The sequence below is a fragment of the Quercus robur genome, chromosome 8, assembly GCF_932294415.1.
Source record: "Quercus robur chromosome 8, dhQueRobu3.1, whole genome shotgun sequence".
NCBI classification, from domain to species: Eukaryota; Viridiplantae; Streptophyta; class Magnoliopsida; order Fagales; family Fagaceae; genus Quercus; species Quercus robur.
This window is the reverse complement of record NC_065541.1, coordinates 37,737,184-37,764,529: the sequence shown is the minus strand read 5'-3', so window position 1 is coordinate 37,764,529 and position 27,346 is coordinate 37,737,184. Positions and strand designations below refer to the sequence as shown.

General features: G+C 33.3%; 1 protein-coding gene across 16 annotated transcripts in view; it reads left to right on the top strand.

Annotated features, from left to right (window-relative positions):
- The window catches only part of LOC126695418 (G-type lectin S-receptor-like serine/threonine-protein kinase At4g03230), a 144,773-nt gene that overhangs the window by 71,873 nt on the left and 45,554 nt on the right, over positions 1-27,346 (top strand). For 3 of the 16 annotated variants that reach the window (XM_050392157.1, XM_050392154.1, XM_050392164.1), the window contains exon 2: positions 5,626-6,147. The exons of 6 other annotated variants lie outside the window; for them this stretch is intronic. In XM_050392157.1, coding sequence (XP_050248114.1) covers positions 5,626-6,147 — 522 coding nt within the window. Of the gene's footprint in view, positions 1-5,625; positions 6,148-6,651; positions 7,114-7,616; positions 7,737-7,890; positions 8,103-8,193; positions 8,405-8,521; positions 8,760-8,902; positions 9,054-9,191; positions 9,712-25,644; positions 26,898-27,346 lie in introns of those variants that run through there. 7 more of the 16 variants (XM_050392156.1, XM_050392166.1, XM_050392174.1 and 4 more) reach the window with 6 other exon arrangements.

Here is a 27,346-nt window from a genome sequence, read left to right as displayed (position 1 = left end):
TGGTTCATACTCAATTTGGCCTTAAAATCAAAGTTGTTAGAACTGATAATGCCAAGGAGTTTAACATGTCTGACTTTTTCAATTCTCATGGAATTATACATCAAACCAGCTGTGTTTACACTCCACAACAGAATTTTGTTGTGGAAAGGAAACATCAGCATCTTCTTTGCATAGCTAGAGCTTTACAAATTCAATCCCAACTCCCTCTTCAGTTTTGGGGTGATTGTGTGTTACATGCTGCCTATCTCATCAATAGGCTTCCATCTCCTTTGCTACATGATAAAACTCCTTTACCACAAAATTCCAGACTATTCTAATCTCAAAACTTTTGGTTGCCTATGTTTTGCATCCACCATTTCTCACACCAGATCCAAGTTTTCTCCAAGGGCAAGGAAGTGTGTCTTTCTTGGCTTTCCTTTCAATGTTAAAGGTTTCAAAGTTTTTGATCTTGCCTCTCACACTATTTTTGTTTCTAGAGATGTCACATTTCATGAAAATGTGTTTCCTTTTGTTTCCAATTCAAATAATTCTGTCTAGCAGCCTTGTTTCATTCCTGTGTCTTGTGTTCCAGCCATTAATCCTCTCTTTGATCCTTTAATTCAATCTAAATCTGCTCCTGCTGTACCTCTTGATCCCATCACTCATATTCATCATTCTATTGATGATGATTTACTTGATGAGGTTCCAGTTGAGCCCCCTGATCCTATTGTTGATCCTATCCCTCTTAGAAAGTCTTCTAGAGCTGTCAAACAACCCTCCTACTTACAAGCTTACCACTACAACCAAGTATCTTCTGTCATTGCTGCCCCTACTTCCCAGTCAGGTACTTCTCATCCACTCTCTTCACATCTCTCTTATCAACACCTCTCTTCTTCTTACAAATCCTTTTGTTGTTCCATTTCTTCTCTTGTTGAGCCTACCTATTATTATCAAGCTGCTTCTAATCCCAAATGGCAAGAGGCCATGACTGCTGAAATAGTTGCCCTTGAAGCAAATCACACATGGACTTTAACCCCTCTACCTGCTGGTAAGAAGCCTATAGGGTGTAAATGGGTGTATAAAATCAAGTATAAGGCTGATGGTTCAGTTGAAAGGTACAAGGCAAGGCTAGTTGCTAAAGGTTTTACACAGAAAGAGGGTGTGGACTATTTTGAGACATTTTCCCCAGTGGCCAAAATGGTATCTGTCAAAGTACTCCTTGTTGTGGCTGCCATAAAGGGCTGGTTTCTTAGTCAATTGGATGTGAACAATGCCTTTTTTCATGGTGATTTGGATGAGGAAGTTTATATGGCTCTTCCACAAGGGTTTCATAGCTAGGGGGAGGTGGTTCGTAAGCTGAATAAGTCCTTGTATGGGCTAAAACAAGCATCTAGGCAATGGTTTGCCAAGTTTTCTGGCACTTTGTTTCAGCTTGGTTTTACTCAGTCCAAAGCTGACTATTCATTGTTTACTAGGAGGCAAGGTGATGTTTTCATGATGCTTTTGGTGTATGTGGATGATGTCTTAATAGCTTGTAATGATAAGGCTGAGATAGACACATTCAAGGCTCTGTTGAATGACAGGTTCAAGCTCAAAGACTTAGGTGACTTAAAGTACTTCCTTGGATTGGAGGTTGCTAGATCAGCCAAGGGAATTGCCCTTTGTCAAAGGAAATACACTCTTGAGGTGCTTAATGATGCTGGTATGTTAGGGTGTAAACCAGCTAAGACCCCTATGGAACAAAGTCTCAAGTTAAGTCAATTGGAAGGAAAAGAGCTCAAAGATCCCAGCACCTACAGAAGGCTAATTGGGAGGTTATTGTATCTGACCATCACAAGGCCAAACATCACCTTTGCTGTTCATAAGCTTAGCCAATACATGTCCAAACCAAGAAAGCCACATTTAGATGCAGCCTATAGAATCTTACAGTATTTGAAGAATGAACCAGGGAAGGGTCTCCTATTTTCTTCCAAGACAGATTTACATTTGAAAGGCTTTGCAGATGCTGATTGGGCTTCATGTTGTGATACAAGGAAGTCAATAACAGGTTATAGCATTTTCATTGGAGATTCTTTGGTGTTTTGGAAATCAAAGAAGCAGTCCACAGTCTCCAGGTCCTCAGCAGAAGCTGAGTATAGAGCTATGGCAGTTGCAACATGTGAACTTGTGTGGATTTTATACTTTCTAAAGGATATTGGAGTTAAACATGACAAAGAAGCATTGTTGTTATGTGATAGCCAGGTAGCATTGCACATTGGTTCCAATCCCGTTTTTCATGAGAGAACCAAGTACATTGAAATAGACTGTCATGTAGTCAGGGATAAAGTTTTGGAAGGTGTTATCAAGCTTAATCATGTGAGGTCTCATTGTCAATTAGCAGACATGCTTACCAAAGCATTGGGGTACAATCAATTTTCCAATCTTGTTGACAAGATCGGGATGATGAATATACACACACCAGCTGCTCTTGAGGGGGAGTATCAAAATGGCCGTAAAGATGATCACAAGGAAGCAAGAGCAGAGCATGAGACAGCAGAGCTTAATCTGAGTGAAGAACAAAATACTGCATAAACGACATCAGAATTATGCAGAAACGACAAGTAGTTTAGTCTTTGTATAAGTGCCCACACGTGGGAGAGTTAGTTTTCTGTAATGAAGTCACGTGTAGGAGTTAGTTATTTGAGTTTGTTAGTCTCTGTTATTCAGTTAGATCAGTTCTGTAGCTTAGATCAATCTATATATAGTCTTGTACATTCATTTCTGTAATTAATGAAAAGATATAGAAATTCTTCATTTTTCTAATAGGACAAAAGATGAAAAAACTCAAAATTATTTTCAATAATAAAAAATCGAACCTTTGTATAATGCCCTCTGCTGCCTTTGTAGAATTAAGAATTCCTTACTCTGTTCCTGCATGGCAGTATGCTGGCTTGCCTTCGAAGAATTGAGAATTGAGAATTCCTTAATCAAAATTATTTTCAATAATTTTGTTTACTTGACATATCATGTTGTCTTTGAAGCATGCTTATCGAAAGAACTGGGTCCACTAACTTCACGATTTTTGTTTTGCTCTTGCTCTGTTGTGCGAAGTAGCTAGAAATGGACCAAATGGTTTCAAAATCAAACAAATAAAGGAAAAGGAAAAAGAAGGGAATCAAACCAAACAGTTAAATTTGGCCAAATACTATTATTTTTTGAAATTATTAATATTTTAGTACTATTTGAGAAAATCGAAATTAAGAAAACCGAGTATCATAAAAATGCCACACGTTGAACATGAATTCTCAGCCATTAAAACAGGAAGATAACGTTGAACATTGGTTTGATGTGTCCATCATATTCATAGAGGTACAGTACTTCCATGACTTTATGCACGTAGGGGTCCTCTTCTGTAAGGGTTGTGTCAAAAGGACACATGTCTATGTAGGTTGAAAAGTGTCCACACTTTTTTTTTTTTTTTTTTTTGCTGAATGAAAAGTGTCCACACATTTGAACACACTTCATCATCGCCCACTCTGCATATTCCAATGAATATTTCGCCGTACGATATGTTGGTTTCTCTTTTTTCTTTCTTTTGTCAGGGTCACGTGAGAAAGATAGTGAAAAAGGTGGTGAAAACAGAGGGAAAGGAGCTCATGGTAAAACACTAAGGGCCCGTTTGGTTTGTGAACTGAAAACATAGTATTCAGTATTTAAACACTGAACATAATTTTTGAAACATGGTTCGACCACATTTTAAACAATAAACAGCATTTGTGATGGCATAATTGTAATAAAAATGACAACACTTTTTCACTGTACCCGGACCCACTGACACTGTTCACTTTCATTAAATACATTATGTGTTTGGGTGGGTAGATGACACGTACCAAGAGCAGGTGGAAATGCACGCTGAAGGATGGCATTATGCACATAAACAACAAGGACATTCTCTTTAACAAGGTCAGTTTTCCTCTTTTGTCTGAAGAGAAATGGGTAAAGACAGAAACATATTAGATAAAGCAGGGATAAAAATGGGATTACATCCTTGAAATTTAATACGGGTCAGCTTTTTTTTATCAAACAAAACATACATACCAAACACATATTTTACATTTTTTGAACACTGAAAAACATTGTTTAAATTATGATACCAAACACATTTTTTTGTTTTATTCACACTAAAAACATATTGTTCAACAACACTTTTTAAACCACAATTTTCACATCTTTTTAAACAACAATTTTTGAAAACTATAACCAAACGGGCTCTAAGTGGCTGTTTGGATTCAGCTGCGCCTGCGTCTACGTTTTGTTCACAACGCGTTTCAGCTCCTTTTTTTTTTTTTTTTTTGGGATAGTCGCACTTGTTGACTTTTTGTCAGTAAACAGTGTATTCGTGCACTGTTTATGGACCCACAAATTTCATTTTTTAACAATTTTTTCATTAAAAATGGGTCCTACGATATTATTCACATATTTAAAAATTATTTTGCTACAGTGTTTTCAGTTTCAGCAAAATAAGTTCTATACAAACAGACTCTAAGGCTCTATTTGGCATGTTAGTTCTAATTCAATAACTTATATTTTAAACAACATTACGTATATTTTCACACACATTTTTATTTATATATATCAAAATCACCCAAACAACAGAACTCAAACTCCCCCTCCCAAACACTCCCTAATCATTTCGAAAAATAGTGATATTGAACTATTTTTGCCGCACAGTTAAACAGTGAAATTTGATGACCAAGAAGTCTTTGCGTCAATAAGCAAGAACATCAAGGGCATTTTCGTAACAAGGAAGCCAAAACAGCAGAAATTGCTGCAATTGGATGATCAGAAACCACGCCGACACTCTGCTTCTAACAACAAAGAAAATTCTACTTGTACGTGTGCTGTATTTCATTTTGGTAACAGAAAGTTGAAAAATGAAAATGGGAGTAATCACCGTAATTGAGGGATGGTCCGCAAACTGCATGCTATGTTCCATGTTCATCTTGTACATACCAGTACTGCTGTGTTCCTTTCACGTTTATTGTGCTGATAGAGTTTCTTTGAGGTATGGCGAGTTGATTAAAGACCATGAAGAAACTCTAGTTTCGCCTGGAAGAAAGTTTGAATTAGGATTCTTTAGTCCTGCTGGAAGTTCTGGCTACAAAAGATACGTTGGAAAATGGTACAAGTGGGATAAGCAAACAGTTGTATGGGTTGCCAATCGAGATGACCCGCTTATTAATACTACTGCTGGAGCTTTCAGATTTGCAAAAGATGGCAATCTCCAGGTGATGGATACGAGTACTGAGAAGGCTCATTGGAATTCGGAATGTGAATCCTGCAATACTACAGACATGATTGTGAATCTCACGGATTCTGGAAACCTGGTACTATACGGATACTCATCCGAATACGGTAATGTGACAAGTCTGTGGGAGAGCTTTGAAAATCCAACTGATACGTTTCTTCCAGGCATGACGCTGTCGTTGGATGGAAACATTAATTTGACTTCTTGGAGAGGCCGTGATGACCCTGGAACTGGGAACTTCACGTTTATGCTAGATACAGCAGGAAATTCGAACACACAAATCATCAACAAAAGGGGGAATATTGACTGGAAAAGCTTGGAGAATGGTGGGTATTACTCTACCGTCACAACAACAGAAGGTCAAAATAGGAATGATTTTGAGAATGCAAGGTTGGTGATGAATTTTAGTGGGAAGATAGAGTATTGGGTACAGAACACAAACGGGACATGGTACTTGGACGATGTGGAGCCGAGAAACAATTGTAGCAAGTATAATGTTTGTGGAAAATTTAGTGTCTGTAATTTATACAACAATAAATTGGCATGCAAATGTTTGCCAGGGTTCATGCCCTATGTCGCTCAGAAGTGGAATTTCGGAGATTTTTCAGATGGGTGCACCAGAAAATCGACGTCCTGTGGCGACACCTTCTTAAACTTAATGATGATGGATACAGGGGAAAACCCAGAACAAATGTATCCGGTTGGGAACGAAACAGAATGCAGAGCGTTGTGCCTTAAAAACTGCGTCTGCAAGTCTTATTCATATAATCAACGCTTCAAAAAATTGCCATGCTGGATTTGGACGCAGGATTCAGCTAATCTTGAAGAGGAGCCTGTTTATGGTTATAACCTCTCCATCCGTGTAGCAATTTCGGATATAGGTACTGCACTAACTGGTCGATTTTACATAAATTTGCTTGAATTTACTAACGTAGTATTGTACTTAAGGAAATTTAGAAAGCGTCTTGAATATGAAGTAGAAAGGTTAGAAAACCTGCCAGCTGTTTATAGTCCAAGCCCAAGACTATACAAAATGTTAAAGAGGCGCAACAATAGTACTAACAACTTAGTAAATTTATTTATAATGAATTTGATAAGGAGCATGGTTCTACATAATAACCAAATTATTTTTTCATATTCTCAAAAAAAATTATTTTTTCATGATGAGCCGATAATTGAAAATGTCAATTATCTTTACTGAACAAAAATAAAATGCTAACCCAGTCTCCGTATATGACAAACTCTCAACCACGACCCATGGGATGATGGACTGTCGGTTTGCGGACAGATGGATTTACAACGCTAGGCAATTTCATTATATGTAAATAAGACCAAGTCCTATTTGTTTGAGTTTATTCACTATTTGAAACTTGATATTTCTGCAGAACCAACTGTACAAAATTGTAAGCCTTGTGGCACAAACACGATCCCTTATCCACTTAGCACTAGCTCAAATTGCGGTGATCCTATGTACTTCAGTTTCAATTGCAACACTACCTCTGGCCAGGTTAGCTTCAAGGCCCCAAGTGGGACATATCGAGTCACTAGTATCGATCAAAATACAGCAAAGTTTTTAATCCAGGTCAAGGATGTTGGAAGTCTGCGGCTAAACCAGTCATTGCCATTTAATCAAACTAATCCAAGAAACTCTAGTTCTATTGTTTTGTCTAGAGTTACGGATGATGTTGAGATTGTTTGGGAGCCACCACTAGAGCCAATCTGTAATTTATCTACGGATTGCAAGGATTGGCCACATTCAACTTGCAAATCAGCTAGTGATGGGAAGAGGAGGTGCCTTTGCACCAAAAGCTTTCAATGGGATGGCGCAAATTTAAGTTGTACACAAGGTTAGGATTCTATATCATGTGCATATTGCAAATTAAGATACTTTATTACAAATAAAGATTTAGTTAATGTGGCCCCAGCTGAGATTTTTTATTTTCTTCCTTTACTAACTGTGATAATGGTTGCTTTAGTGATTTAGCACATTGTTAGGACCTTGTGTATTTAGCTAAGGACTGATTTTCAGGGGTTTTTCTTTTACTTACGTGTAACGATTCTAATTTTACCTCCAAAGTTGGCAGGTCTTTCCTAAAATTTGCAAAATCGTCTACAGCAATGTCAATGTGATCATTGCCTTGTCATATATTGTTATACTCTGTATTTTGTATAACAATAAATATTTTTGTTTCACAAATTGATGAAAACATACATCCTTTAACTTTCACTAATTATCGTTTAATTTTGTCACTTGAGCCTGTTTGCTACTGTAACTACTAAACATAATGCGAAAGATTTCTATTCAAATTCTATACACTGAAGTATGACTAGTCATCTTTCTTTGTTTTAGTTTCTTCACCATCAGAAAAAGGAATGATATTGCTTCTGATTGTTGGAATAACTAGTGTGATTGTTCTCTGTGCCATTACTTTTATCTACATATGGCGAAGAAAGATGACCAAGAGACAAGGTAAGCACTTTGCAAAATGCATACTATGCACATTGATTTTTATTTATTTATTTATTTATTTTGGGTTAGATTGAATCATAAAAAAACCTATTACAAGTTCTTCCATGTAATTAACATGTGAAAAATAAGATAGATTAGTGTCTTCTGAATTTAGAAAACAGACAAATTGACCAAAGAAATAGAGTACAACGCATGTTATATAGTGAAAGCTATGTCCAAGACTTGATAGATTCAGGTGAGTTCCAAGAAGAAGATGAGAAAGGAATAGATGTACCTTTTTATGATTTGGAAAGCATACGAGTTGCTACTAATAACTTCTCAGATGAAAATAAGCTTGGACAAGGAGGCTATGGGCCTGTTTACAAGGTAATCTCAGCAACATTTAGTGGTCATTAATGTATATGTCAACTAGTTTTTGGTTAATGGTAATATTGTGTATTGGGAATTTTGGTCCTAGGGTAAGCTTCCAAGTGGTCAAGAAATTGCAGTAAAGAGGCTTTCAAGTGTCTCAGGTCAAGGTCTACAAGAATTTAAGAACAAAGTGGTATTGATTGCAAAACTTCAGCATCGGAACCTTGTCAGACTCTATGGATATTGCATAAAAGGGAATGAAAAGATTTTAATTTATGAGTACATGGCTAACAAAAGTTTAGACTTCTTCATATTTGGTAGGCTTCTAAACCTATTTCCTATATCTACTGTCCATATTATGTTGATTTTATTTCTTATTTTAGTTGCTAAAATTATCTTTTCAAATGCGAAATGGAATTATGGAAAAACACAAGATCAAAAGCAAAGCATATTTTTGGACTGGGAGATGCGTTTCAACATCATTTTGGGAATTGCTCGAGCGCTTCTTTATCTTCACCAAGACTCTAGAATAAGGATCATTCATAGAGATTTGAAAACCAGTAATGTTCTTCTAGACCATGAAATGAACCCCAAAATATCTGACTTTGGATTGGCGAGGATTGTTGGTGGCAAACAAACGGAGGCACACACAACAAAAGTAGCTGGAACTTTGTATGTTTCCTATACACAATATGATTGTTGTAGCTGATTGGTTATGTATTATGGCAAATTTTCATTCTACTAACTTTGTTTAGAAAATATGCACAAAGAAGTGTCTTGCTAATATCATAATTTATACAACTGTTGCAATGTAGTGGTTATATGTCTCCGGAGTACGCATTAGATGGAATCTTCTCAATCAAATCCGATGTTTTTAGTTTTGGTGTAGTTTTACTTGAGATTATAAGTGGAAAGAAGAACACTGGTTTTTATCAGTCAAAAGAAGCAATGAGCCTTCTAAGTTATGTAAGTGTGTTTTTTTTCTCATAACCATTTTCATTCTCATCATATTTTTTTTCATTATAGGCTATGTAGGTGTGTTAATTTTTCTAATAATCTATGCTTTGGTAATTTTTTACTTCATACCAATGTTTACTGTCATAGGCATGGAGGTTGTGGACCGATGACAAGCTGTTGGATTTAATGGACGAGACCCTACGAGATACTTGCATTGCAGATCAGTTTGTGAAGTGCCTAAATATTGGTCTCTTATGTGTACAACATGACCCAAGTGATCGTCCAACCATGTCAATTGTTATCAAGATGCTTGATGGTGAAACTGTGAACCTTCCAACTCCCAAACAACCAGCCTTTTTCATAAGGAGAGACCAACCCAGCTCAACTTCTTCTAGTAGACCGGAATCAAATATTGATTTAACGAATAGTCTAGATGGACGATGATGCATGGTTACGGTTCTCATGAATCTTGTTATTCTCTTTGTAATTCCTGTTGCAATCTACAAGGTGATAATGCAAATATTTTTCCTTAATTAATTCCGTTGCTGGATACTTCAGGTAACTATAAATCCTTTCCCATGTTTGTTGCAGTGGTGTTTTGAATTTGAAAGGATAAGATTTGGAATGTCTTAAATTGTGGTTGGACTATCGCTATTTTAAAGAACTTCTTGTATGTTTTAGAAGACATGAATTAAAGAAATTCTTGTATTTATATTTTCTTTTAATGTCATTACCGTATCTACCCAAAGATCCCCTTACTTGCTTCTGGTGCAGGGAATTGTGTAGGGACTGTATTAGTGGTTCAGAACTTAGGAAAATGGCTTGGGTTGCTTAGAACAACAAACAGGTGGATAACACCACCGCAAAGAACTCAAGGTTCTCAAAATAGCACTTAGGCCAATCAATTCACTAATCAGAATCAATCAAGCATAAAAATGAAGTCTATATGCCTATTTATACAACTATTACTGCATAATTGTCACTAGTTGGCTGTTATGTGTTACAATATTGTTTCTTAACTGTCTTAAGAACTAACTGAAATATCAATCTATACTTGTACGGGACTCAGTTGAAACTACAATAAGAGGTTTGTTTGGTAACATATGCAGTACTGTATCTAATCGCATATGCATCAGCTATCTTCCTAACTTCCAAATTCCTTCTAGAAGCTTCCAACAACCTAGCAGTGGTGAAGTTTTCTAATTAGGGACTTACGCTGTAACATAAGTGCTTGCACTTGAATTTGAAACCCAACTACTTGCCCTTGTAAGCATACATGATGCTCTGCATTAGCTTCTCTGCTGAATAAAATTCATTCATGCTATACTTTATCAACAACAGTTTATTACGTAATTTTTTTAATAAAGTAATTAAAGTTTAAAAAGGTTGTCAATAATAGTTCAACTGGTTGACACTTTCTATTGTGTTCATGACATCCAAGCAGGGCCAACAAGAGCATATAAGCAGCGGCAATGGCCTAAGGGCCCCAAATAATAGAAGGGCCCCTTTTTTAACTAATACTATAATATAATATATGTATGTGTACATTTTAATTAAGGCTTCTTTAGGCCTTTACCCAAACAATAATAATAAGGCTCTTTTCTTGAAGATGAAGGTGAAGAGACAAAATTAAAATCAGACAAAACACACCTAACAAAATTAAAATCTAAATTAATAGCAGACAAATTCATTAACTCATTTATTGAAATTTGGTAAAATCTAAATTAATACTAGACAAATTCATTAAATCTAATTTTTACCCCTTGAAATTTGCCAAAAGAGAGACTATTTATCTCTAAGTACAAAAAACCCCCCCCCCCCCCCTACCCCACAAACACATACAAACAAAAAATCATTCTCTCTATCTCTCCACATGTTAATCCTTGAAAAAATAATAATTAAATTCCAGATTTTTATCTCAGTGCTCATCTTAGTGTTCTTCGTCTTGGATCTTTTTCTTGTTAAGCTTTCTTGGTACTAGCAACTCATCTAGGTGGATGGTGTGCGTGATGTGCCTGCTTCGATTTTTAGGTGGCTTCTAGCATTCAATTTTTAACACTCCTCTTTTTTTAAATGAGCTATAAAAGCACTAGCATTAGATATGCTAAATGCTAAATATTTAGCATTTAGCACACCAATGACCAAACACCAAAAGACCACCTACATTAGATGTGTCATATGCCTAAAAAAATGGCATGGTGCTACAATACCCCATTAGAAGGGTACTGTAGCACCATGCTAATTTTTATTTAGTTTTTTAATTATATTTTCTCTCTCCTCTCTCATCGTTAATTCTCCACTTCTCCTCTAGAATTCTTTTTAAAAAAAAAAAAAAAAAAACCTATTTGTCTATTTGCTTTGCCTTTATCTCTCTCTCAACCATCCCTTTCTCACTCTCTACCTCTCGCCATGCTGCCAATTCTACTGATCTCACTCTTTGGATTTTGAGTTGATTTTGGTGATTTTGGGTTGATCTAATTTTGGGTTTTTGGTTGTTTTGGACCGGTGTTGATTGGTTGATTCTGGGTTGTTTTTATAGTAGCTAGTGGTGATTGGGTTAATTTTGGGTGATGTTTGGTTGATTTTGGTGGCAATTGGTGGTGATAGGTTTGCATTTTGTGTTGGAAATATTTTAGTGAATAAACAAGTTTTGATACAAAATTAATATCCCAAATTAATTAGCAAGAATGTAAAATAAAAAGGAGTTTGGAACAATCTCACAATGCTATAGAATCACGCTGCAAAAGCGTTGTTCTTAAAGGTTGATTTGTGCCACTCGGAGTAAAATTTGGTGCGACTGGTTCTCTTGGCCAAACAACCTCCCAGGATTAGACTATAGCGTCAACCTTTGTGATGGACACACTTCCACTCATGAAGGTTCAAGAACAACTTATATTGCCTTTCCTTAGAACAAATATAAATTGTAGAAAATACGTGGGAAAGACATATAATAGGATTGTGTATATCTAAATATAGAGTAATATACTATGACTCATAAGAAAGGGTGTGATGATGGGTATTATATAGGCTATTCATGACAATAATAACATATAGTTATTGGTAACTAATCTATATATTACTAAAAGCTGAAGCATAACATTTAATGTTGTTATGCTCATGTTGAGCCATGTCATTATCAATTTTTTTTTCCAATTTTTTATACAATTTTTTAACATTTAAAGTGAATTAAAAACTCTATTATATTATAATCAAAATATCATATTTATCTTATTTTTAACTATTCTTATTTATTATAAATTTTCAATTTCATTTTAATTTTTCATATCCCTCTACCTTAACTTTTTTCAACCTTTCTCATTCCATTTTAACTTTTCATATCCCCACTACTCTCAATATTACTATTATTCTATCTTTTTATCTTCCTTTATATTTGACTCTTCTTATTTTTATCCTCATACTATAAAATTGTCATTCCCTCTCTTATTCCATGCATAATTTTCTATTTTTCCACACACAAAAGCCTCTCTCTCTCTCTCTCTCTCTCTCTCTCTCTCTCTCTCTCTCTCTCTCTCTATTTTTTTCTTTAGTTTTTGGTATATACATTTTTATTTTAGTGTAACAGGTTGATCATCAAAACATACTGATGCAGTACTAAAAGCTCCACCAAATGCATCACAGAAATAAGTTTTAGACTGCTAGAAGTTAGTCAGTTTGCTAAAATTGGAATTGACTGGTAATCTAGCTTAACCTTTTAGTGAAAGGGCAAGAGGAGACTTCATGAAAGACACATTTTGGCATGTATCTCATACATTAGAGCAGAAGTTATTTGTTGCTTGGCTAAATTGAGATGAATTTGTTGAAACAGTGGAGTTGCAAAGTATAGGAATTGGCCGGGGTGTAGAACCAATTGAAAATAGCTCGGCTGAAAATGGACCACATCTCTACAAACCATGATAACAAAAAATTGAAACACATCATAATTCATACATCCTTTGGGTTGATATGATTTAGTTTTGTGTTTTATGTTGTTATCTTTTTTATTTTCATTAGTTGTTATAAGTTATATTATTGCATTATAAAGATAGTATATACAAATACAATGTTATTTTATTACATAGCATAAATAAAATAATTTGGTGTTTATTGCTATACATTTCATTTCTAATATTTTTCTTCTCATCTTATTTTATTCAACATTTAAATTTATCAACATCCTCCATATCATTAAATTATTTGTAATTTGTCTCATTTAAAAAAAAAAATTAAATATATAATATATATTTTAAATTCAATAAATAAAAATTGTTCTTATAAAGTCTTCCCATGAAATGTTACAATGCATCAATGGAAAAATGAAATACAAAATAAATAACAATGTAGAAACACTCAATTAAAAAAAATAGAATAAAAAATTTTCTTATAAAGTATTCCCATAAAACGTACAACGCATCAATAGAAAAAGAGAATACAAAATAATAATAATAATAATAATAATAATAATAATAATATCCAACCAAACATATCATAAAATAAACTAATAGTTATGGATATACTAACTTAATAACAGCAAAATGGAATAAAATAAAAAATAAAAATGAACGTTACAATGCATATTAAGTACATTAGAATTATCATCAAATTTGGGAAAACAATAGGATGTTAACTGAGAGAGAGAGAGAGAGAAAGAGATTAGTAAAAGAAATTAAATATCAATTAAAGAAATTAATTAGTAACCGTTAATTGGAAAACAAAGAAGCTGGCAACTAAAGGAGTAAAAAATTAATTAAAGATGGCCTTAAGAATGTCATTAAGAACTTTACAATGAAATAAAATAAATCGTTAAATTCACTTAATTAAATCATATAATCAACAATTAAATACAATCATACAAAATTTAAACTTAAAACTAATCAAACTCTAATCTAGAAAACCATATTTATTATCAAAACTAAAAGGAAGACATTCTTCGTTAATAATAGAAATATATAAGAAATAAATATGAAAATTTTCAAAATCCTTTTTTTGACATTTCATTTAACATTATTTATAAATAATAAAATATAAAAAAAGTCCTTAAATGCTTATATTCTTCACACACCACGACTTTTAAAAATCAAATGAAAGGTTCTATGATTTTAACTCTCATTTAATGTCTCTATTATGAAAATCACCAACTAGTAAAATTTGATAATAGTAAGAAATTTTATAAATGAGATTATGAAAAAACTAATTAGCCACTATTATTATGGAATAGATGTCTTTTTTATGCATCTAAGGAAATAAAATGTATAGAGTTTACTTATTAAGGTATATGTAAAGATTCACGTTAAAAAAATATGTAAAGGTTTTTTTGAAAAAAAAAGGTATATGTAAGTAATGATGCCAAAATTGTTAGTTGGGTCACTCCTCCAATCCGGAGGATTAGATGATCTTGTAGGACCTGCAAAATAAAGGAGAGATTGATCGAAGAGACCCGGGTTGTGCTCGGTGAGGGAGCCTCCGATGCTTAAGTTAGTATCAACCCATATCTTTCGTATATAGATAGTGTTTTGTAGTAGTTTTTGATGTACCTTAACTAGTGAGACAGAATGTCCTTTTTATAGGTGACTTAGGTAGTTGTTGTACATAAATTAGGGTGATTATTACCTTGATTGTAACGTTCTTTGTCTTGATGAGAGTTTAAGACCTTTGATGGTCGTTATTGAATGTGTTGAGTGGTTATCTTTGATGGCCTACTAATGGTGCAAGGTCTTCCATATTAATGGACGACCTTAATAATATTTTTGGACTCATCAATTGCCTTCCATTCCCAAGTCTGATTTTGCTTTATGCTGGTTAGGCTTAGGGAATGTTTGACTTGTTTAGATTCAAGCTTCTTTATCTTCAACTACTTTCTTTTTCAGGAATGTTAATATTTCTATAAAGACCTCTTAGTATCTACCTTTTGAAGGCCTTTTTGGACGTTTGAGGGATCATAGCTTGAAAGTGAGCTAATTTCTTTGGACGACATGTGTGAGGTTTCAGCGTCCTCTTTGAATCCCTTCATCATTCTTTTGTAGCTTGAAGAATTTTGATATTTGGATGATATTATTCTTCCAAGATTTATAATCTTGTGTGAAGTATTTTTATCATCCATTGACTGCACAATTTTATTCTATCAATTTAATTAAATTTTAATGCTAAAGTGTTTATATTACCTTAGCCACGCCATTTGTTGTTTTGACGATGAGGCTTTAGGGAAGACTTGATGTTTTCTGTTGTTGTTTGCTAAGTGATTGCATTTTGTGGAAGGAGAAAGTTAAAGCTCTAACCATGAAGTTGTTGATGGTGCAGAAGGATGAGCGGCTCTAGTCGGCCAATCAGAAGATCAAGATTGTGACTGCCAAGGTCGACCAAGCGTTCTAGCTCACTGAAGAATACAATATTGTTTTGTTCAGCTGGTACTACCAAGGCTTTGAACTACTAAGGAGGTACTTGGTGAAGCATGGTGTAGGGGTTGATTTGGAGAACCTGTACTTTGAGTCCATAAAGAAATGGAGGCTGACGAAGTTGCTCAGGCTATGATGATCACCTTTCATTAATTGCTACGCGAACTTTTTGTTTTTTGTTTGACCTTTGCCATATGGACTACCTCTCTTAGCCTCGTTGAAGTGATCCATATCCTTTTAGGAGTCGTACCACTTAGCTTGTCTTTCAAGTGATTTACTTCCATTTAAGGAATTTTATCACTTGGCTTTGTCAATGATTTACATCCATTTAAGGAATTTTATCACTCGGCTTCGTCGTTGATTTATATTCATTTAAGAAATTTTATCACTTGGCTTCGTCAATGGTTTACATCCATTTAAGAAATTTTATCACTTAAGCCATTTTTAGGTGATTTACATTCATTTAAGGAATTTTATCACTTGGCTTCGTTAGTGATTTACATTCATTTAAGAAATTTTATCACTTAGCCATTTTTAGGTGATTTACTTCCATTTAAGGAATTTTATCACTTGACTTCGTCTGTGATTTACATCAATTTAAGGAATTTTATCACTGGCCTCAATAATACTTGCTTCATTTTGTTAGAAATAATAATATCCAAATAGGTAAATTGCATATTGTACTATAATAGATATATTTTGATGAAGTGTATTCTATATGAATCATAGAGAAGTATTCTATGATATATAAAAATTGAAGCTATTTGACTATATGCTTTTTTAAACTGATCTTTGTTAGGTGCTTGCACCGTATATAATTTTTAAAGCAATTTAAAAAGATTTTGGTGAATTGGCGGAGATAGCGGAAATTTATTGAGACTTAAACTTATGTCTATACCGTTAGCACAATCATCTATCATTTTAAGTCTAGGAGACTTAATAGAACTTCTCAGATTCATGACGATGAAACATATGCTACTAATAATATAATTATATTGGTTGTGATAATTGTAACAATTTTATTGCAATATTTTCAACATGTTCCATATATGCATACTTGTAATAATCATGCAAGCTTGATATGCACTTAATTCTAATAAGATAATATTTGGCATGGCTAATTAAAAAGAAAGAAATAAATGAGTTACCTTGACAAGAGACCTTAAATTATGATACTATTGTGTACATACCTCGATCTTTTCATTGTTGTAGTCTTCTTGACAAGTTTTAAAATCTCTTTTGTTAAGCTTAACATGCTATTTCGAGTTTGAGGCTTAGATATTTTTTGCTTCATTCTTTTGTAGGCAACTAGACCACATGCGCCCATTCAAACATGAAAGTGCAATTCTTGTTGTTGGATGATGACTAAAAGAATGGACTATCATGGTTTGTACTTGTATTTTTGTTCCTTTGGTCTTAATCTTAGTCCCAAATGAAACCTTCATAAAATTTCATTTCTAATTTATTAGAAAAAAATTTAGAAACTTATAGACCAATGCCTATGAATATGTATAGATAGAGATGAGGTAGTATGTTCATGATAGAACATTATATATAAATTTATAGAGTGGTCCCAAAAAGGCACTGCTACTCTTCAAAATAAATGAGTTGAATGAAAGAAATAATTAGTTGGATAAATTATTTCATAGTGCAGGGTGATAGCAATTCAATTTTGGAGAAATAAATTTAGAAAATACCATCATCTTAGGTGTGATATTTTCAAGATATGAAATTCCATAATTAATTAGATGTTTTTAAATTTCTTTCAAAAGAAAATTTGCTGATAATAAATAGGTATATATTGACACCTCAAGCCAAGGTGGCTACTAGTAAACGACATATAGGCCATTTACGAGAAACTTGTCTTATTTTACTTTCGTCAATTATATAGCATAACATATACCTACAAGGATGGCAACCTTATGAAATGATAAGAGAAGGTCATGATATGACTGCATATAATTCATGGAAGTACATCAATGCTCACAAAATAAGGGAATAAATTCTAGTATTCTAGCCTGAATGACACGCACATTGGTTGCCAAGTCCTTTTTGTAGGAATAGCCTACCAATTTAGTTTACATGGTAAAATATATCCACTTAACCATATATAAAAATCTATCATCTCTTTTGCTTTCTTTTTATGAAAAATGTTTCCTTCATTGGTTGATTATGAAATCTGTCAACAAATGTTTAACCACATAGCATACGATTGTCCAACTCTTGGCCCTTAACATAGAAATTATTTAAACAATAGCAATTATGGTAGGACAATAATAAGTGTCGCATAATTGACCCTTAAATACGGTGCTAAAAGGAGGGTGAGATATCTAATATATTTCCCTCATAGTGTGGTTTGAAATAATTTTAGATTTTTCTATTTTCTAAGCAAGTAATGCTATAATATAAATGAGAGGAGTAGGGACTTGACCTAGTAAGAAAACCTCTGCGACATTCTTAACGGTTGTGGTGCCTGCGCCATAATCTTTTTTTTGCTTGATGATTGTTTTTATATCGAGCTTTTTGTTGATCCATTTTGTCAAGCTTTACTGGGCTCATTTTGCTCCAAAAAATACTAACAAATTAATAATTTCGATTGTTCTCAAATGATGAGTTTAATATAGAGTACATGTCATTCGGGTCAAAATATACATTTGGCCGACAGCTTTAAAGAGCATTCACATGGTCCTTAACTAATTTTCGCCTAATGGAATCACGTGGAAATAATTTGATACTATTTAGTATTTAGAGACAGTAAGCTCTGCTCATATATCACATATATAAGTAAATATTTACTCTGGTGATGTCACTAGTGCGAGCAAAAAATAAAAACATTGTACTTGTATAGCCGCTTCTATTGAATCATACATGTAGATTGTGACATTGTGAGAGTCCCACATTTTTTCCTTTGAATGCTTGAAGGCATGGTTGTGTATAGATCAAACCATTTAAATTCTCCATTTGCAAAGTCAGAGCAACATATATTTATACATGGAAAAATCTGAATAGTAAATTTTGTTCGTTCTATTGTGGAACATTTCAAGGTACAAAATTTCATAATATTTTGAAAATGATTTTTGCTAAATTATTGCAGGGTTTTTTTTTTTTTTTTTTTTTAAGGACTAAAGTTTGTAATTCTTTGGGTCTTTCAACCCTAGTCCTACCTTGCATTCACTTTGAAAATTATTCTATATGCAGGGTCAAATAGGCCATTCATGCATTTTATTTCTTACGCTTTCTTTTAAATCTTTTTGGATTTTTTTTTAGTAATGTGTCATTAGTCAGTTGATGAACTAATAACTCGTTCATAATTGTAGAGTATACTTTTTCTATTTCTATACTTTCATCTTTTACTGTTGTTAGCAATAAATACAAATATAAATTTGGAGGATGGCCCCTATGATACAACTTTGCTACCCATGAATATCAAGTTATCAACCAAGATATTATCCTTGTACTGTGTACCATTTATATTCCTTCTTTAGTGTAGCATTAATATGACACGTAAAAGGACACAAACGGATTGTTTTAGTTATAGTAGAAAATGTAATAAAACCCTTTTAAGGGCCATTATTAGGATATTGAGGCCATAATATATGACTTATATTTGGCTTTAATGACAAAGATTTCAAAGAGATCGGCATGACTTCTTAGCCATTGATCTTCTTCGAAGTGTGTAGGCTGTAGCAATTAAGGTATTCTTTCCTTTTTTATTGCCTATATTTAAGATCATAATTTTGGTAAGGTAATAAAAAGTTTCGGCTTCATTTTTCTTAAATTCCGAAAGTTATAATATATTATCTTGCACAATAATATTTGACTTCCTTATTTCCAATGTTTTCAAGATGCATTAGGAAAACAAAGTAGCGATATAGAAAGCCTAATTAGGATATCAAGGTCATAAAATTTGCCATTGACTGATCTGGGCTTTTTGGCTGTTGATCTGTATTCGTCATTGTTTCAAAAATATTGATAGTGATAAGCATTCATAAAGAGAGTGTAATATATGGACATAACAGTGGCCCTACTATGTTGTGTAACTAGTAGATATTGAAACATGACAAGAGAGTGTAATGGACATACCTGCTACGCTTTGCTTTTTTCTTTCTTTGTTGAGTAATAATTTCTTTGCAGCCCACATATTTTCTACCAAGTGTAAATTACACAGCTTTATCAGTGGTTTGTTGTTGAACTAGTCTTCCTTGTGGAAATAAAAGTCCACGAAACATATATCAACCGTAGGAGGCAATATGTGTGTTTTGGACCTTTAGAAGAGTTTTTGTTGATTGACCTCAAATGACGAACTTAATGTGAAAACGGTATAAGGAACATTAACGGGATCCATAATTTTCATTATGGAACTAAATGTAGAAAAATACATTTATTTCCTTTCTTTGTTGAAGAGGTTTATTGAGATATAAATCAAATTTCTAAAAAGATGTATGAATAATTTCTGGTCTGAAATTGGGGTTCTTAAACTTGAAAAAGGCAATGAAATATGAATCCACTTCTTTAATGCTCAGAATTATGACATACTATAATTCTATTAAGATAATAAATTTTGGTTTCACTTTTCAAATGTTGAAATTTAAGATTTATGGGGCATTATTTTTGGTAAAGCAATAATATTTCGCTTTCCATCAACTAGGATGTTATCAGTATGCCAATTGAAGACACAAACGGTCTGTTATATTAGGAAAGGTAGTCAAACCCTTTCTAATGGCCATAAATCGGATTCAAGATCATAATATTTTGCTAATTTTTTACCACAAATTTTTTATTCCTCTTTCTTTTACTATTTGTAGTGTGTTTTTGGATAAGTGTATCTCTTGTGATTTCTGTGGCTATTTGAAACAAGTAATATGAGATTTACACTATTCTTATGAAATTAATCACTATTTTTGGTGTAGTGACGATTATGGTAAGTTTCCTAAAGAATTTATGCATGTATCTATTATCTCTATAGTTGACCTCTTTAATAGGTGCTTAGCGTAATTGGAACCATTCCTTTTGAAGCGAATTTTCTAGAATACTAGCCTAAAATTAAGTTATGCAATACCAAATTGTAAATACACGATCTGATAGCTATAACGTAATTGTTTCTGAAAATTGTTTATGCCTTATTTGAAGTCACTTAAGAGGTAAGACTTTAAGATCTTAGGCAAAACGTAATTCTACCAAATAGAAGTATTAGTATAGGGAGAATCAAGATGTCAAACGTACCTGAGCGATTATACTCAATGGATGGATTAGTGGGTTAACCCATGGAATGCATCCATTTAACACCCACTTATGAGAAGTTTTTATTTACTTATTTTATTTATTTATTTATTTTTAATTTTTAATTTTTAATTTAATTTTTTTATTATTACATGCGTCCTTCACTAGCAAAATGACAAAGGTGCTTTAGTAGTGTATTAGCGATTCAGATTGGAGGATTCCTTGATTGGAGTGATATTTTGGGTTATTTGGTACTGTACTTTAGCCTCCATTACTCCATATTGAAAAGAGTAACCCTTTGTTGCAGGAAGAGCTTAATGGCTTATCTTTCCCAAAGACGACGTCAAACTGATGATGCCAAAATCGTCAGCTAGGTCACTCGTCCAATTCGGAGCATTAGACAATCTTGTAAGACTTGCAAAATAAAGGAGAGATTGATTGAAGAGACCACCGGGTTGTGCCCAGTAAGGGAACTTCCGATACTTAAGTTAGTATCAAGTCATATCTTTCGTATATAGATAGTGTTTTATAGTAGTTTTTGACGTACCTTACCTAGTGTGACAGATTGTCCCTTTTATAGGTGACTTAGGTAGCTGTTGTACATAAATTAGGGTGATTATTACCTTGATTGTAATGTTCTTTGTCTTGATGAGAGTTTAAGACCTTTGATGGTCGTTATTGAATGTATTGAGTTGTTATCTTTTGATGGCCTACTAATGATGCAAGGTCGTCCATATTAATGGACGACCTTAATGATTTTTTTGGACTCATCAATATGGTTTTTATTAACTTAAAAGACAATGAAAAACCAATTTTTAATAACTACAACCGTCGCTATTCTATAAATCACACACAACACTATATTCAATATCCTAAACAACAGAGTTAGACCCTTTTGGATATACACTACTATATTTAACTTATAAATTACAACCCAAATCAATCATACAATTACACAATCAAAGCATGAACATGTAACATGAATTACCTTCTAAATTATTGGTTGGAATTCTCACAATTATTGAAAGAGAATAACCAAATTTAATTTTTAGGAAACATCAAGACAAGGTACAAGAATTATTTATTTATTTTTTAACTTCCATAGAAAAAAATATTAGCCACATTATTTCAATCCTTATGGAAAAGAAGGTTTACATGCAGCATGCAAAATGTGTTTAATTGACTCAAAGATATAAAAATTAGTCAACCGACTATGGTAGAATTAAGGTTTCAAAATTTAAATAAAAAAATTCTATAATAAAAAAAGAATATGATTATGAAATGAATTACTTTTCATTAAATTAGTTCAAATTACAAAATAATAATAATAATAATAATAATAATAATAAGATCACCTTAAAAAATAATCACATGCAATGCGCGGGTCTGCAACTAATACCCATAAAAGCCCAACGGCTATAATATCCATTATTGCCCAACTGTTATTTTTCTCATAATTACCAATGGTTGGAAAATAAATAATAATAAAAGTGTTTGGAACACATACCCACACCAACATTTTGTAGTACTGGTGGGTTGTGGGTGGTGCCTAGGTTTTGTATTTTTATTTTTTTATACCAACAGGTTTTTTTTAATATATTTTAATGTGTCATAATGATAAAATAAAAGTTGGGATATAGAGTGTATTGTTAAATGTTATGCTAAAATAGATAAAGTGACTTTTTGGTTTGCTAAGTAACATTTTGTGTGTGTGTGTGTGGAGAAAAGGTAGTGTTTTTTCCTATTTTAACTAATTACTTTTCAAAATATACACATGATTCTCTATTCAATTTATTTAAATATTTATTATTATTATTTCCAACCTCCTTTCTTTATTTTTCTTATGTTCTCTCAACAAATGAACAAGGGCACTATAGAGCAAAATGGTATTTTGGCTAATGTTTAGGGAAGCAAATGTGGAAATTTTTTTTAATTTTTTTTTTTCATATAGGGCTGTTGTCATTTTAGAGAACCCATTATAAATGCTTTCTCTCTCTCTCTCTCTCTCTCTCTCTCTCTCCAATGATAGTTGGTGGCCTTGGGAGGGGGGGGGGGGGGATTTGAATTTTAGATGTCTTCATTGAAAGCATTAAAATGTGTTAATTGAATTATAAGGCTTTAAGCCTAGCTACATAAATATTAGTATATCAACATATTAGATATCAGGCAAAACAATGTTAATGTTCTTCAACTTTTGTTAATTACAATTCATGATGTCTTTCTTACTCATGTCACATCAATTGAGACCATGCATGCTGTGGTAAGCTCTTGGGATATATACTCTCTGAAATATACCATGGGACAAACTGGTATTCGGTGTAATGAGCATATACAACAATCCCTCACATAGGGATGGATCTTAAGTGAGTTTATAGAGTGATTCTTCGTTTGTGAATTGTTTAATTTTGATAACTTATTTGTATAATATTTACTAAAAATATAATTTTTAGTAATTTTTATGTTAAATATGTTACAAAAAGTTAAAAGTTAGTTTATTTTTAAAAAGCTAAAAATTAGATTATATAAAAAAGAAAAGAAAAAAAAAAGAAAAGAGAAAAGCTGAAACAAAAACTAAAAGTTAACTTTTCAACACCTGATAGTATTTTGAACGTGAAAACCTTGTTAAGGGAAACAAGATGCAAACTATATTCATCGTACGTGGAAAATGTGAGTGGCTGGTATCCTTCTATCATATGGAAGGTCAAAGAAGTAATTACGAAATTATGTACAAGCTCATTCTTGGATGGAGATGAAGTGGAGTCAGTGGACGGTAGCAGCCAGGAACACTTTTAAAAAATGGGTGCTCATCGGCCCCAAACTACAGGACTGTTGGGATAAAATCGCATGTATCATTGGCTCCTTATTGTTACCAACATAGTACATTTATTGAAACACTGCTATTTATATCATTTAGGATCCGTTTGGATACAGCTGAAAACTGAAACTGAAAAATATTGTAGTAAAATAATTTTTAAATGTGTAAATAGTACCGTGAGACTCATTTTTAATAAAAAAGTTGCTGAAAAGTAAAATTTGTGGATCCATGAACAGTACATAATGTGCACTGATTGGCCCAAAAAAATTTGAAAAATCAAACTTTGCTGCTACTGTTCAGTAAACAGTACATGAACAGAACAGTAGCCGCAATCTCAAAAACACGTAAAAAAAAAAAAAAAAACAAACAAACAAAACGCAGACTCAAACGCAATCAACCCAATCCAAACATAACTTTAGTGTTTGGTTTGGTACATGTGTTTAAACACACGTACCAAACAACCCATAACTTTTTTCAAAATATTATATAAAACAAAACGACACAAGACGTGAATGAAAAAGACCTTTGACGTATTGCCAGCTGCTTGCTATTAAAGTTGCCTTTACTTTTTTATTTTATTATTATTATTATTTTTAAAGAAAGTAAAAAGGTGCTTTTACTTGCTGTTACTTTATTATTCCAACTTCCAAGAAACTACAACTCAAACTGCAGATTAACGGTATTTCTCTCTTTAACTATAGTCTTGACCCCAAAATTATGTACTTCTTTAGGAGATATTACCCTTATTTGGTTTCTAATCCATTTTGCTTAGCTAATTTACTTCAAAGACAGCTAACTTCTTGTTTTCTTCTATATCTGTCAATTCAGGACAAACATAAATTGGAAGGATTTATTATTATTATTATTATTTAAACTAAGATCCTTGAACTAGAATTTCAGTTCAATGCTAATTTAGCTTGGCCCTAATTTTTTATGCCTATTTGTTTGATATCATGGACCTAGTTTATCAACTACTCAAACTAACACTTTGATTAGCTTCAAGTTGCCTATTTGCTTCAGGATTAATGCCTAATGAGAAATATTATGTAAACTCATTAATTAGATTAAAGTACATCTTTTACTCTTAAAATTTGGAATTATTTTTATTTTGGTCCTTATAATTTGATTTAGTATTCATATTGCCCTGATTGTTCATTTCAATTGGTAATCTAGTAATACCAAAAATTATACTAATGCGATTTAATGGATGCCACTTATTTGACACTTGCTATTTGATCAATTAAGACAGTTGAAATTCAAATAGAATGTCTTCTTTGAGCTGTATCTTCACACTGTGATCTTAATAATTGATCAAAACATTATAAAGTTGATGATTATTACATTATTATGGATTTTGTTAATCTAAAACCTAATACCTAGTAAAAGAAAGTAGAAAAAATAAAAAAGAAATTAAATATTTATGATTTTCAGTTGTCATATAATAAGTAGATAATTGTCGTGAAAAAGTTTATAGACACAAAAATTTGACACTTACTGATATGGTAGATTATTAGTAATAAGAAAAAAATAACGTAAGTGATGGACCCAATTGAGAACGAGAACTAATATAAATTTGTCAACTCAATTATTATAAAAAATATTGTCAAATTTATTGTGACCGTAAATAATATTTGCCATAACCGGCTAATATATATGTGCAAAATTTTGTGCACTGCATGGGGTTCTTCAAGTGGAGTGTGATTATCATATTATCATCTATCTCCTATTGATATTTCACCTTCAAATGATAAATTGAAGTGGGTTACATAAATAGTATCGTGTATGTCAATCATTAAAATCAAGGTTTCCTCATAACCATGACAACAGTTCGTAGAATCAAGCTAACCAGTTTCACCTGTCTCATGCAAACTGAACCTAACATTGTTACTTACTGACCCAGTCAACTTCTAGGCGCATTGACTATTTTGGGAGATGGAAACAAAATCGAAGACTTGGATTTTAGCAGAAGACCCCAAGAACATCAGTACATCACATAGTGAAGTGAAACTAAAAGTCCTTAACAGAGTGAATATCTTTCTACATTCTCTCATAAAAGAAACCACAATAAGCAAATCCAAAACAAAAATGGCTTATACCCTCTGCACCGTACCATATACACAATCTTGTTTTTTACTTCCTTCTCAATTTGCTCTGCTAGAGATACCATAACATTGGACAACCCAATTCATGACAGCGGGGGAGAATCTCTTTTATCAGCCCATAAAAGATTTGAGCTTGGTTTTTTTACCCCTAGTGGAAGCTCTAAGCATGGAAGATACGTAGGGATATGGTATTACAAGTCAAGACCAAGGGTGATAGTATGGATTGCCAACCGCAACAATTCAGTGTCCAAAACCACTGGGGTTTTTACTATTGCAGAAGATGGTGACTTACAGGTACAGGAGGATAATAATACGTTGTGGTCAGCTAAGAAAGGCGGATCAATTCCTTTTAATAGGACAGTGAAGCTCTTGGATTCTGGGAACTTAGTTCTTATCGAAGGCCAAGCTGGCTCAGAAAGAATTATCTGGAAAAGCTTTGATAATCCAACTGATACGTTTCTTCCTGGAATGAAGATGACCGCAAAGATGAGTTTAACTTCATGGAAAAGTCAAGCTGACCCTGCGCCAGGTAACTTCACTTTCCTGCAAGACTAAGATCGAAGAAACCAGTACATTATCGAGGATAGAGCAAGTCCTCATTGGAAAAGTGGATTATCAGGAAAGTTTTTTTAACTCTGATAACAATCTTTATGGTAATAGCTCTCATGTCATTTGCCCTGCTATATCCTCCTTGCTATCTAATTATACATCAGGTACTAGAAGACCGACATATCGGAATATGACTTTTGACACCCATGGACAGGTTGATTATTACGGTATGAGACTGGTAATGGATCTTGACGGTCATATAAAGTTTTTTACTAGGGATAATGAAACAGCCTCTGCCGATCATGGAGTTTGACCTGTATGGAACCAAGAGATAATTGCAGCCTGTTTAATGCTTGTGGTAACTTTGGCAGCTGCAATATTGAAGAAACTCGTATGTGCAAGTGTTTAAATGGGTTTGAACCCAAGGAGCTAAATAATTGGAATTCTGGACTTTATTCAGAGGGATGCACTAGAAACTCCCCCATATGCGACAAGGGTGATCACTTCATTTTGTTGAAGATAATGGGAGTGGAAGCCCCTGGTGGCTACAGAACTGACATAGAGAGTGCAGATAAATGCAAAGAGGAATGCCTTGACGGATGTGAATGCCTGGCTTATTCATTTGAAGGAACAGAAATGAGCCATACAAAAGCTTATTCATATGAAACTACAACCACATGCTGGATTTGGTCAGAGGAGCTCAACAATATTCAGGAGTCCAAAGATGGAGGCAGTGAGGCCCGAGCCCTCTATGTCCGTGTGGGTTCTTCTGATATAGGTACTTAATTTCGCTTCTTCTTCATGTTTATAATAGAATCTATATATGTAGCATATTTGCAGGTTGTGGGTTGGACTGATCAATTTTAATCTTTAATTGCTAAACTTTTTCCAACACAGCAAGTGCTTTCTACCACTAAAAGTGACATGATAGGTCAAGGGTGTGAATTTGGATATCAGCCTTACCAAAAAAAAAAAAAAAATAATAATAATAATAATAATAATTAGCAGTAAGGTTACCTTCCAATCTTCTCTTCTAACCCCGCAAAATTATGAATTTTATGCACTGTATATGACCTTTAGTGTCCATTTCCATCTGCAACATGATTGGCCAAGTGCTGTGTTTTAGTAGTGAAACTTAATTTTAATTCAGAATAACACAATGCCTTGACATATTATGATGGTTCTGACACATAGTGTCAGTTTGACTCCAGAAGGAAATTTTGACTT